We start from the raw sequence: 13,114 nt of genomic DNA, 5'->3' as shown, positions 1-13,114 counted from the left end.
GTTCTTTGAGCTTCTTGTATTTGGATGCCTAAGTCTCTAACAAGGCTGGGGAAGTTTTCCTCGATTATTATTCCCCCAAATGTGTTTTCCAGACTTTTACATTTCTCTTCTTCAGGAATGCTGATTATTCTTAGGTTTGGTCGTTTAACATAATCCCAGACTTCTTGGATGCTTTGTTCCTATTTTCTTTTTCTTTTGTCTTTGTTGGAATGGGTTAATTTGAAGACCTTGTCTATGAGCTCTGAAGTTCTTTCTTCTGCTTGTTCAATTCTGTTGCTGAGACTTTCTACAGCATTTTGCATTTCTGTAAGTGTGTCCATTGTTTCCTGAAGTTTTGATTTTTTTTTGTTTATGCTATCTATTTCATTGAATATTTTTCCTGTCACTTCTCATATCATTTTTTTGATTTCCTTAAATTGGGCTTTGCCTTTCTCTGGTGCCTCCTTGATTAGCTCAATAACTAACCTTCTGAATTCTTTTTCAGTTGAATCAGGGATTTCTTCTTGGTTTGGATTCATTGCTGGTGAGCTAGTGTGATTTTTGGGGGTGTTAAAGAACCTTGTTTTGTCATATTACCAGAGTTGATTTTCTGGTTCCTTCTCATTTGGGTAGGCTGTGTCAGAGGAAAGGTCTAGGGCTCAAGGGTATTGTTCAGCTTCTTTTGTCCCACGGGGTATTTCCTTGACGTAGCACCCTTCCCCCTTTTCCTAGGGATGTGACTTCCTGAGAGCCAAGCTGTAGTGATTGTTATCTCTCTTCTGGATCTAGCCACCCAGCAAGTCTCCCAGGCTCCAGTCTGGTACTGGGGGTTTTCTCCACAGAGTCCTGTGAACTGTCTGTGTGGGTCTCTCAGCTGTGGATACCAGCTCCTGTTTTGCTGGAGGTGGCGGGGGGGTGAAGTGGACTCTGAGAGCATCCTTGGCTTTAGTTGCTTAATGCACTATTTTTATGCTGGTTGGCCTTCTGCCAGGAGGTGGCACTTTCAAGAAAGCATAAGCTATGGTAGTATGGAGAGGAACAGGCAGTGAGCAGGGCCCTAGAACTCCCAAAAGTATATGTTCTTTGTCTTCAGTTATCAGGGCGGGAAGGGCAGGGTTAGGTGTGTCTGAGCTCAGACTCTCCTTGGGCAGGTCTTGCTGTGGCTGCTGTGGGGAATGGGGATGAGGTCCAGGTCAATGGAGTTATGTTCCTAGGAGGATTATGGCTGCCTCTGCTGTGTCGTGCAGGTTGTCAGGGAAGTGGAGGAAAGCCAGCAGTCACAGGCTTTTCCATGCAACCCAAAGGGCCAGTCTCACTCCCACTGTGCCTGCTCCCCAACCACACTGAGTCTGTTTCCAGGCAGTGGGCAAGCAGGGCTGAGAACTTGCCCCAGACTACCCACCTCTCAGCTGTGAAAGCAAGTAGGACTTTCATTTTTCCCCTGCTTGTGGAGTCCACACACTGGATTCATGCCCTCTCCTGAGTTCTGGTCAGGAGACTTCTCCATCAGTTCAAATTGTTACGAAGTTCAGCTGGAGGTTTCCTTCTCCCTGTGGCCTTTTCCCAGTGCCTCTGGCCATCCTCCCCAAGGACCTCTGTGAGGCAAGGTGGAAATTGCTTGCTAGGGGACCCAGCGAGCCCACAGGGGTTTTCCTACTGCTTCCTCTACCCCTGTATTTCACTTGGCTCTCTAAATTGACTCAGCTTCAGTAAGGTCAGATTCGTCTCCTGTAATCTAGACCCTCAGTTTCCCCAGTGGGGTGTGTGTTCTGGGGCGGATGATCTCCCTTCCCACTTCCACACTATTTGGGCACTCACAGTATTTGAGATGTCTCCTGGGTCCTGCAGGAGCAATCCACTTCCTTCAGAGGGTGTATGGGTTCTCTTGGCTTTCCTAATGTATTCCTGTAGTCATTCTGGAGCAGAAGTTTACGATGCGAGCCTCCATGCGCTGCTCTGTCCATCCAAGTGGGAGCTGAAATCTCTTCCTGCCTCCTGTCCACCATGATCTCTCCTACTTTTAGGACTTTTTCTTTTTTGTTTCCATTTGTGTTCTGCATTGTGTCCTAAGAAGTCAAACTGGCTGGCTATATAGCATCTTACTAAATGATACCTTATTCTATGTAAAGGTACTTGTCCTGATTGGAAAATAGTTCTTGAATACAAGTTTCTAAAGCTGCCTTGAGATATTGAGAAGGCAGTATAGAATGGTGAATAAAAGGATGGGTTTTGGAATTAGACTTGAGTTCAAAATCAAGATCTGCCATTTACTAAGCCATATGACTTTGGGAAGTTACCTAACACTGAGCTTCTGTTTCCTCACCTGTAAGAAGAGTATGCTAATTCCTCTCAAGTTATAAGGATTAAATGAAATACTATATTTAATATGTGGCATATAGTAAGCACTCAACAAATGTAGCTGTTATTACTTTCATTATTAGGGCATAAATAAATAGGTAAAAATATGCATTTTAAAAGTCTTAGCAGAAAACCAATAAATTAATTTTGATTTTCTTAAGTTGCTCCATTGTTCCTAATTTCCTAATCAAGCCTTGACATGACAGTCCTCAGTTATTTATAAACTTATTTGTTTGTAGTGCCATTAACAGTATTTGTTCAATTTACTCAACATCTGGCTTTGCATAGTAATCAGAAATCTCAGTCTTTAAATACCATTCAGAGAACTCCAAGTAGTTTTCTAAACAGATGGATTTGTGTCTATGATATTTTTTTCTCCTACTTGTTCACCAGAGATCAGAACTCTGAAAAGATAGCACTGGATTCCCCCCACCGCTCACTGTGCCCCAGCCTTCCCCAGTGATTTTGGTTGAGAATGCAATAGTGACCTTAGTATTTAATTATGTCTCTATGAAGCTGTTTTTTTTTAAAAAGTGGTGGTATCAGAGGGGAGAGAATACCATAGAACCTGGTTCTGGTGATGATGTTGGTTATCTTCATTATCCATGAGCATCCTGGGCTCTTGCACCTCTACCATATGTACCTGATTCCTTTTTTCAGAAGGAGTCTTCCTTCTTGGAAGACTTCAGCCCCTCTCCAGAGTCCCTCCAAAGCACTAAACCAGTCTCTTTTCCATCCTTACACATTTTTATTCCAATGCAATAACTACTTTTTTCTACTCAAGTCTAAAGAGTAGATGACGGTAATCTTCAAAATTTTTTTATCACAACTCTAAGCAGTGTTTCACATTCAGTCATAATATGTGGGTATTTGGATGTTTATAAATTATATAATATGTAAATTCATATAAATTATATGTGAATATAAATAATTTATATGTAAATTATATAAATTATATGTACTACCATAATAATGTATAATTTACATTCTAAAATATACCCTAAAATAGAATTTTTAATAGAATGAGATAAATCTTTATAAATAAAAAGTCCATTTTTTTTCCTGCCCTCCATTGAATTATTTTGTGAACCTTTTTGGGTATACGCATCCCATTATGGATTCAGATTCATCCCTTGTATCCAAATTATAAATTACTTGAGAAAACAAAATGTCTACCTAAATAGTAGGATATTATTAGCAGTTGTTTAGATGAGTTATGTAGGAAGAGTTGTATCAGTTAGTGAGATCAGCTTTTCCCAAACCTTATTATACCTGAGATCACTAAGTCATTTAATTCTCTGCCTTAAACACCAAGAGAGAGGGACAAAAGGATAGTGGATGGAGAGAGAAGAGCCAAGATACACTGTTTTATTCCTGGGAATATTAGGGAAGTTGCTGAGTATGAAGCAGTAATGATTTGCCCTGGCAAACTATAGTGAATTAAGAAATATTCTATAGACTGTAAGTAGATTGCTAGAAGATTTCTATGTACAAGAGTTCTCTTCTGCCTTCCATGTTGCAGAGAAGCCTTGGGCTGGACCACAAAGTGGGGAGTGTATAGGATTCAGATGAGTGGAGAGGGAAAGAGCATTTTGCACTGATTGGATTTGCTAATTGCTTTTTGATCTTGAGTCACCCATTTGCTTGTTTGTTTCTTTGTAAGTGTTCCTGGTTCTCCATCATCTTTCACAAGACTAACTCCAACAGCTTCCTTACCATCCTTCCAACATTCTGGAATCCCCTTTGCTTCTCTTCTTTTTATTTTTAATATGGATGCATGATGATTGATCCTCTTTTCTTATGCACCATTTTCTCTTACCTGGATCCTGGATTATTGCCTCAGCCTGCCTCCCTTCTTTTCCACCTTCTAATCCATTCTTCACCCAGCTGCCAAAGTGATCTTTCTAAAATTTAAATGTGATTCTGTTTCTGCTTAAAACTATTCAGTGGTTCCTCACTTCCTCATTATAAAGTTTGAATTCTTCACCATCGATTATATGGCCTTTATTATCTGGATCTTACCTTTCTAGCTTACCCCTTCTCCCCCTTACATTAGATACTCTCAATCATATTAAACTTCTTGCCATACTTTCTTTCACCTTTGGCTGTTTACATTTGTTTCTCTGCCTGAAACTCTTCATGTTCTCCTGGCTAACTTGTACTCAAGTTTGATGTCCCAACTTAAATTCCACTTTCTTGGAAGTGCATGTACAGTACTTGCTTAGTCTATGCTGTCACCATTTCTATATTCATGCTCTGGATGTAATGCAAAAAGCACAGCACAGGATTTGGACTGGAAGTAGGAAGACTAAGGTTTGACTACTAATCTTTGCTATGCAGTCTTGGGGAAGTCACTTAATGTTTTCAAGCCTTAATCACTTCATCTCTAACATGGAATAATGGCACTTTTCTCTCAAGCCCATTGAAGCATTTATTGATATAATATACATAAAAGGATTCTATAAGCACTAAAGCACCATGCTTATGTACATTACTGCTGCTACTATTGTTATTACTACTACTGCTGCTGCTATTACCACTCCTCTCCTCTTCCTCCTTGCCTGCCACCTCATGATCCTCAGCAGTCTTTCTAGAGTGTTTATATGGGACTTGGTTTTTTAGGGGATGAAGATTTTACCAAGGACATAACAGAGCTGTTTTCCCAGCTGCACGTTTCCTCCAAACCAGAGAAACTTGCCAGGGTAAGTTATTGCTTTGTGGTGATTTTCATTATTTTACTTGTAAGAATGTAGTGGATAAAGAGCATAAGATTATAAATTCCTGGCAGAGGTGTCACCAAAATCGAGGGTATATTCTCATTATGCCCAGAATTGGGTTCTGCATCTACTTGCTTTCTGCTCCTCCAGGTTAGTGTGTTGAACCCACATCTGCCCCACAACACGTGTCCCATCCTCACCTGTTTTCATTTGGGATGCTTTGCTTATCTGAAAGCTTAATTTAGTCTACAATGTTAGTCATTAAAAGTTGGCAGTGCTGACCAGCCTCATGATTCCAATGGGTGAGCCTCTGTCGAGGACTCTCTGTTCTCAGGAGTCTGAATGATTTAGAGATGATATGTGGCCTTGCCCATAGGGATTAGAGGTTGTCATTACCCAGAGCCCAGTGACTCAGATAATGACTATTTGTCCGGAAATGAGAGAGTATTATGACCAAGGCCCTTATTTTTGGTGCTGATTCTGGAACTATTTTCTTATATTTGGAATGTGGAGAGACTTTAATCAAAGCTCAGAGTAGGTAGGGAGGTTCTGTGGCAAGTATAAGCCAGTGTCTGCTCTTGGGACACTGTTCACTGGGTCATGGATTGCTTGCTACCTCTTTACCCACCTCTGCCAGTCTTGAGAAGCATTTCAGGACCAGTCAGCTGCAGGTGCACATTGTTTCCTGGCCAGGTAGAGGTGAGAGCTATTGCATAGTCAACCCAGTCACCTTGTCTCCATCCCCCAGGGCAAGGAATATGATGTTTGGTGTGTTATCCCACTCTCCTATGCCCATCGAAAATGCTGCATTCTCTGAGAAAGCTTTTTTAGATCATCCTAAGGCTGCTCATCTCCCTCACCTCTACTGTAACACTTTACTAAAGCACTTTTGATCTTATAGTGCTTTTTATTTTGGAAATAATATCAAACTTAGAGAAAAGTTACAAGAGTAGCACAAACAGTATTTGTATACCTTTTATGCAAATCCAATACTGTTAATATTTACCTCATTTGCTCAAACATTTGTGCTTTCACGTATGTTCTTTCTCTGTAAATACATGTATACACATATAGATAAACACACATTATTTTTGTAACTATTTGAGAGTAAATTGTAAACATTATTGCTCTTCTAAATGTTTCAGTATGTGTCTGCTAAGGATAGGGATATTCCCTTATATAACCACAGTATAGCTATCAACTTCAGTAAATTTAACATTAGTACTTTTGTTGTACTAATTTGTTGTAATCTATTTTCCATATTTCAGTTATATCAGTTAACCCAATAATGTCCAATAATATCAAACTTTTTCCTCTGCCACTGGAGCCAGTACATGATCACGAATTGTATTTAGTTGCCATGTACTTTTAGTTTCCTTTAATCTAAAATTGTTCTTCAGCCTTTTTTTGTCTTTTTGTCTTTTATGACGTTGGCGTTTTTGAAAAACAAGCTTTGGAGTTTCTCTAATGCTTTCTCATGATTAATGTCAGTGTATACATTCCTGGCCAAAATACTCCATAAGTGATGGTGTGTCCTGCCCAGGGTATGACAGCTAAAGGTACATGATATCCATCTGCCGCTTATTGGTGATGTGTTGTCTGATTTCTTTCTGTAGAGTTAAAATTTATTTTCCTATCTTGCTAATAAACTTTCTGTGAGGAGATACTTTAAGACCATACAAATATCCTGCTACTCATCATAATTTCTCTCCTAAATCTAGCATTTATTTATGATTCTGGCACCAATATTTAATGTGAAGATTTACCAGTTGGCTTTCAGCATTCTAGAATAGTCATGACCTCTCCTTTCTCCTCCATTTTGTTCTTTTTTTATTTGTTATCGGTATGCTTTCATGGAGTTCTGCTTTTTCCCCATTGGCTTGTAATTCGTCACTGTCCTTAATTATTTTGATGTTCAAATTTGTCTTTCAAGCTGGCTCCTAGGTGGCATGCCTCCATCATTTTTGGGCGCTTCCTTATTTTCTGGCATAACAAGATATTCTAGACTCATCTTATGCCTTCTGTGCCCCAGCCCTGCAACCAGACATTTCTTTGAGAAAGCATGATTCATTCCTTTTTGGTTTTATAGACCAAGACCTAGGTACTAAGTGTACTCATTGCCACTGGTGTGGCTTTGATTCTATGCTGTCAGCAGAGCTACAAAATATACTCAGGTACATATACACCTATATGTGTTATGTATGTAGATACATATGTGCACATGTACACCTATATGTATTTTAGAAATCATGACTTCACACACAGTATAACTCCAATTTTAGTCCATCCCTACAGGGTTTTTCCTTGCCTTTCCCCATTACACATTTGTATCTCCCTTCTACAGTAGGAACCTTGTCTCCCAACAATATTAGCACATTTCCTTAATTATGAGATGTATCTGAAATGGTTTTATTGCTTTGCCTATACTATAGATTGAGTATCCCTTATCTAAAATGCTTGGAACAGAGAAGTGTTTCAGATTTAAGATTTTTGTTTGGATTTTGGAATATTTGCGTACACACACAAATACACACAAATACACACACACACACACACACACACATACACATATAGTGCTGTATCTTGAGGATGCAATCCAAGTCTAATTACAGAATTCATTTATATTCATGTATACCTTATACACATAGTCTGAAGATAATTTTATGCAATATTTAAAAAAAATTTGTGCATGAAACAAAATTTTCAATTCATTTTGACTACAACCCATCACATGAGGTCAGGTGTGGAATTTTTCACTTGTGGCATCATGTTGGCACTCAAAAAATTTCAAATTTTGGAGAATTTTGGATTTTCATATAAGGGATACTTGACCTGTACTATAAAAGTAACCTACAAAAAATTGTTTTATTTGCTGCCCTATGTGTTAATTTTATTTTTGAATATGTAGAGTATTAATATGCTTCCAAAAATCAAACTGCACAAAAAATATACTCAGGTCTCTCCGTCCCACTTCCCTTCCACTCCATTCTCCTGTTTTTATAGGTATTCATCTTTCTTGTTTCTGGCTTATCCTTCCTGAGTTTCTTTTTGTAAAGATAAGCAGATATATTTTCTTGTCTCCTCTGATGGAAAAGTCAACATACTATATTTGTTCTTTAGTGCTCTGCTTTTTTCACTTAGCCTTGTGCATAGGTATTTTTATAAATTTATTATAGTTTTTAAAAAATATGTGTATCTTACCTCCTATCCTGAAGCTTAAATTTCTTGAAGGCAGAATCTGTACATACCTATTCCTTAAAATTCCAGCTCTACTACCTAATATTTTCTGTGTGACCTTTAGCAAATTGCTTGACCTCTGTGAGCCTCATTTTTTTCTGTCTGTGAGGTGAGTTGTAATAATGTAGGGTTCCTGTGAGGTTTAAATGTGTTCACACACAAAAAGCTCTTACAAAGGGCCTGGCTCATAGTAAATAAATGCTCACTGTTGAGGGCTCCACAGAAGACAGCCCAATGTCCTCTACATGTAGCTGTTCAATAAATATACATATATGTTCAATAAACCTTTATTATGCTTAGTAATTTGCTAGGTGCTAGGGAAATAATCATGAAAAAGACATAGTTTACATGCTTAATGAGAGATCACATTAATACGTATTTTTGTAAGACCAGTAACTCCTTATCTGTCTGGCAGTTCTTGCCATTCTCTGAAAGCAATCTTCAGATTGTTTAAATTTTAGGCATTGAGACTGAAGATGTAGATTGGTTAAGGATCAAGGCCTTAACCATTGGCCCTCAAAAGATTTATATGGCAGGCTGTGATGTAGGGGAAAGAGCACTGAATTAGGAGTCCGGGAATATGATTCTATGATTCTGATTCTTGTTCTAATACTCACATGTGGCGTGGCCTGGGGTAAATTCATTTTCTTCCGTGGGCCTCATTATTTTTCTGTTGGAAATAAATAAGCTTTTGGAGAAGCCAAGTTCAAAGGTACCTTTTGAGATCTGCAGATCTCAACAAGTGGGAAGTTCCAGACTGAATTGTGGGCATGGATGACATTAATAATTTTGGGAAAGGATAATAAATTACCTTGAGTTGGCACAATAGTTCATGATGATTTCACTTAATATATTTATTACAAGAGAGGTCACTTTGGGTATGCTCTATGCCTACTAAAATATTTCCTGGCCAGGCGCGGTGGCTCACACCTGTAATCCCAGCACTTTGAGAGGCCGAAGTGGGTAGATCACGAAGTCAGGAGTTCAAGACCAACCTGGCCAAGATGGTGAAACTCTGTCTGTATGAAAACTACAAAAATTAGTCAGGCGCAGTGGCAGGTGCCTGTAATCCCAGCTACTCGGGAAGCTGAGGCAGGAGAAGAGCTTGAACCAGTGTGGCAGAGGTTGCAGTGAGCTGAGATCATGCCACTGCACTCCAGCCTGGGCGACAGAGTGAGACTCCATCTCAAAAAAAAAAAAAAAAAATCTCCTTCGGGTATATTAAATTTATGGTATCAGTTTTTTCTTTTATGTGGTCTATCACTCTCCATTTTTCTTTTTTAATCTCAGATAAATTAATCCTTCATTTTTTTACTCATTTTGTCTCTTCAAAGATATTGCAAAGAATTTAACATATTGTTTGTATTATTAGTCAACTGTCATGATTCTTTCCAGCCTCATCTCTCAGTGTTCTCTACTGTAAATCTCACTACTCCAACCTAATTTTCTGTCACACTCCCCATCCTCTATATTCTTCCTTACTGGCCTTTGTTCTGTTTCTCAGGTGTACCAAGCTGATTTCCCTGTGCTTACAACTCTCTTTGCCTAACTATTTGTATGGCCAATTCCTTCAGATTTCAGCTGAAACATAACTTTTCAGAGACCCTTCCTGATCACCCAAACTCAAGCCACCTTCTACCCATACTTACCATTACTCCATTTTATTTTCTTTATGTATGTTTTTGTTTGTTTGCTTGCTAATTGCCTTATTGGGAGAAAGAAGAGCAGGCTCCTAGTTTGTATTATTCACCATTGAATCCCCAGCGCTGGCACAGTGTTAGTATATATTTGCAATAAATGAATGAATGAGTAAAATGCCTGTATCCTATATTTTGGTCTTGCTAGATAGCTCACTGTTTGCCTACACACTTTGCATTTTTCTGTTTCCAAGCCTTTATATAGTCATGCTGTTTGGTGTTTTGAATTTGAGAGGTTAATGCTTAAGTAATGGGAAGGTATAGATCCGAGTTAGATTATTCCTGAATGTTTTTGTGGGAGGATATAGGGAAAGAACCCTACAGTGAAATTCTGGGAACACAGGTCTGCTTTAGCTCATTCAGGTAGCCTTGGGTGTAGCCCCACTTACTGATCCTTCAAGGCCTAACTCCAGTACTGTATGTATAATAAAACCTGTGTTTCTCAGTTAGAATGACTCTCAGAGTCTTCTCTGGATTCCTGTTACCTCATGACAGCTTTGAACACATTCTGTGTATGTAAAGTTAATAAAGTAGATGGTAATAAACAGTTTCTGAGAAACCAGGACTCTTTCACTTGCAAATGACAGAAACTCAAGAAACTTAAAAAATAACAGAAACTAATTTAAAAGAGGGGAATTCAGTAGCTCAAGAAAATAGAAAATCAAGGAGCAGAACTGGCTTCAGGCATGGCTCTATTCAGGAACCTATCTCTATCCCTATCTGTGTCTTTCGGCTCGCTTCCTTTTGTTTTGGCTTCATTCTTAGGGAAGCTTTTCCATATGGTGGTAAAATGACCATTGGCAGCTTCAGGGTGGGTGACTTTTTTCCATTTCGGTAACTCCTACTGAAAGAACATTTCTTTTTGCTGATAATTTTACCAGATGTCCTGGGACTGATGTCCATTGATCTGGCTTGGGTTACTTTTTAATCTATGAACCACTTACTCTGTGGACAGGGGTATTAATATTCTCAGTAGCTAAATCTGAATGGTTTTCCAACTTTTGGAGCCAAAAGATGGAAGCAGCTGCACCCAGGTCACATGAACTAAGGAGAATCTAGAACCTGCCACCAAAAGAAAGGAGATATGGATGCTGGTCATATCCATATCCAAAACAGTAGATGTTCTTCACAGTGTACTGGACACTGGGTGTGCAAAGCCAAATAAAACACTCTCTAGCTATCCTATAATACATAGTTTAGTTAGGAAACAGATAATTCTACTATATTTGGTTAAGTTCTGAATTTAAGTTACCTGAAAGAGATGATGTCTGGGTAGAGGATTGAAAGAACAAGTACAGTAGAGGTCATTCTTACCAGAAGATAAAGTGGAAAATGATAAGAGATGAGGCTGGAAAAGTAGGTAGGGTTTAGGTCGTGGAGACCTGTTACATCATGTAAAGAGCATGATCCAGTTGATGAGGAGCCATTGAAGGAAAGAGGAATGGTCAGCCCTGGGCTTAAGACAGATCACTGGTAGCATTATGGAAGAGAGATTTAAGATAAACAGATCAGAAGCAGAGAGACCAGTCACAAAGTGAATCTGAACTCAAGTAGTGGTAATAGGGAGGAGGAAGACGGGAAGAGGATGATGAGGGGCTTGGATAAAATCAGACCATCTTGGTGATTGGTTGGAGAGGAAAAAAATCTAAGATGGCCCCTATATTTTTGCTCAGGTGACTGGTACCTGGTGGCACCTCTAAAACTTTGGGAAATAAAAGAGGTTGAAAAATTTGGGGTAAGAAGAGAAAGGCAATGAGTTCAAAGTTTTTACTTGTTGTATGTGTGATGCCTGCAGAGTATTTTGTCTAGCAGGCATTTGGAATAAGTTTTCAGGAGAGGTCAGGGCTAGAAATAAGGATCTAAGAGTCAACTGCAGGTTGAGGATAGTTAAAACCACTGGCATAGGATGGATGGAGAGGGAATAGGATGAGATGAGTAAAGAGTGAAGGCTAGACCTCCAAATAATATGGGCGTTTAAGAGACTGGCCAATTAGGATCAATAAAAGATACTGAGGAGAAATGATCGTAAAGGTCAGAGGAGGACAGAAGAAAGTTGGGGTTACAAAAACCAAAGAAAACTAGATTCATTATCAGGAGAATGGATAAATTGTGATATATACAATCATGCATTGCTTAATGATGAGGATATGTTATGAGAACTGCATCATTAGGCAGTTTTGTCATTGGGCGAATATCAGAGAGTGTACTTACACAAACCTAGCTGATGTAGCCTGTTACACACCTAGGCTATGTTGTTTAACCTATTGCTCCTGTACAAAACTGTACAGCATGTTACCATACTGAATACTGTAGGCAGTTGCAACACAATGGTATAGAAAAGGTACAGTAAAAATACGATATTACAATCTTACAGGACCACCATTATATATATGGTCTGTTGTTGACCCAAACATCATTATGTGGTGCATGATTGTATATAAAATGAAATACTACACAGCAGTTAATATGAATGAACTAATACATGCAACAACATGGATAAATCTAACAGACATTATGTTGTGCTTAAGCCAGACATAAATTAGAATGAACTTATATTTCTATTTTTATGCATTTTAAGATTAGGAAAAATTATTTATAGTGAGCAGAAGAGGGGTTGTCTTTGGGCAGGAGGAGGGGGACATGGTTTGAATAGTATTGGTTAGGAAGGGACATGAAGGGACCTTCTAGGGATGAGGAAATATTCTATATCTTGTTCACAGTTTCATAGGCATATGCACATATAAACATTTCTTAAGCCATACTCTGAAGATTTGTGCACTTTACTGTATGTAAATTATACCTTGGTTTTTTAAAAAGCTGATTAGAGGCTGGGCGCAGTGGCTCATGCCTGTAATCCCAGCACTTTGGGAGGCTGAGGCAGGGGGATCACATGAGGTCAGGAGTTCGAGACCAGCTTGGTCAACCTGGCGAAACCCCGTCTTTACTAAAAATACAAAAATTAGCCGGGCGTGGTGGTGGGCGTCTGTAATCCCAGCTACTCGGGAGGCTGAGGCAGGAGAATCGCTTGGACCCAGGAGGCAGAGGTTGCAGTGAGCCAAGATTGTGCCATTGCACTCCAGCCTGGGCAACAAGAGTGAAACTCTGTCTCAAAAAAAAAAAAAACCT

General features: G+C 39.1%; 1 protein-coding gene across 6 annotated transcripts in view; it reads left to right on the top strand.

Moving 5' to 3' along the window:
- Positions 1-13,114, top strand: part of FAM114A2 (family with sequence similarity 114 member A2) — a 55,200-nt gene that overhangs the window by 29,210 nt on the left and 12,876 nt on the right. For all 6 annotated transcript variants that reach the window (XM_054487869.2, XM_054487868.2, XM_063665294.1 and 3 more), the window contains one exon: positions 4,960-5,039. In XM_054487869.2, coding sequence (XP_054343844.1) covers positions 4,960-5,039 — 80 coding nt within the window. The remainder of the gene's footprint in view (positions 1-4,959; positions 5,040-13,114) is intronic.

The sequence above is a fragment of the Pongo pygmaeus genome, chromosome 4, assembly GCF_028885625.2.
Source record: "Pongo pygmaeus isolate AG05252 chromosome 4, NHGRI_mPonPyg2-v2.0_pri, whole genome shotgun sequence".
Lineage (NCBI taxonomy): Eukaryota > Metazoa > Chordata > Mammalia > Primates > Hominidae > Pongo > Pongo pygmaeus.
Note: the sequence above shows the minus strand (reverse complement) of the source record. Positions and strands in the feature narration are given on the sequence as shown.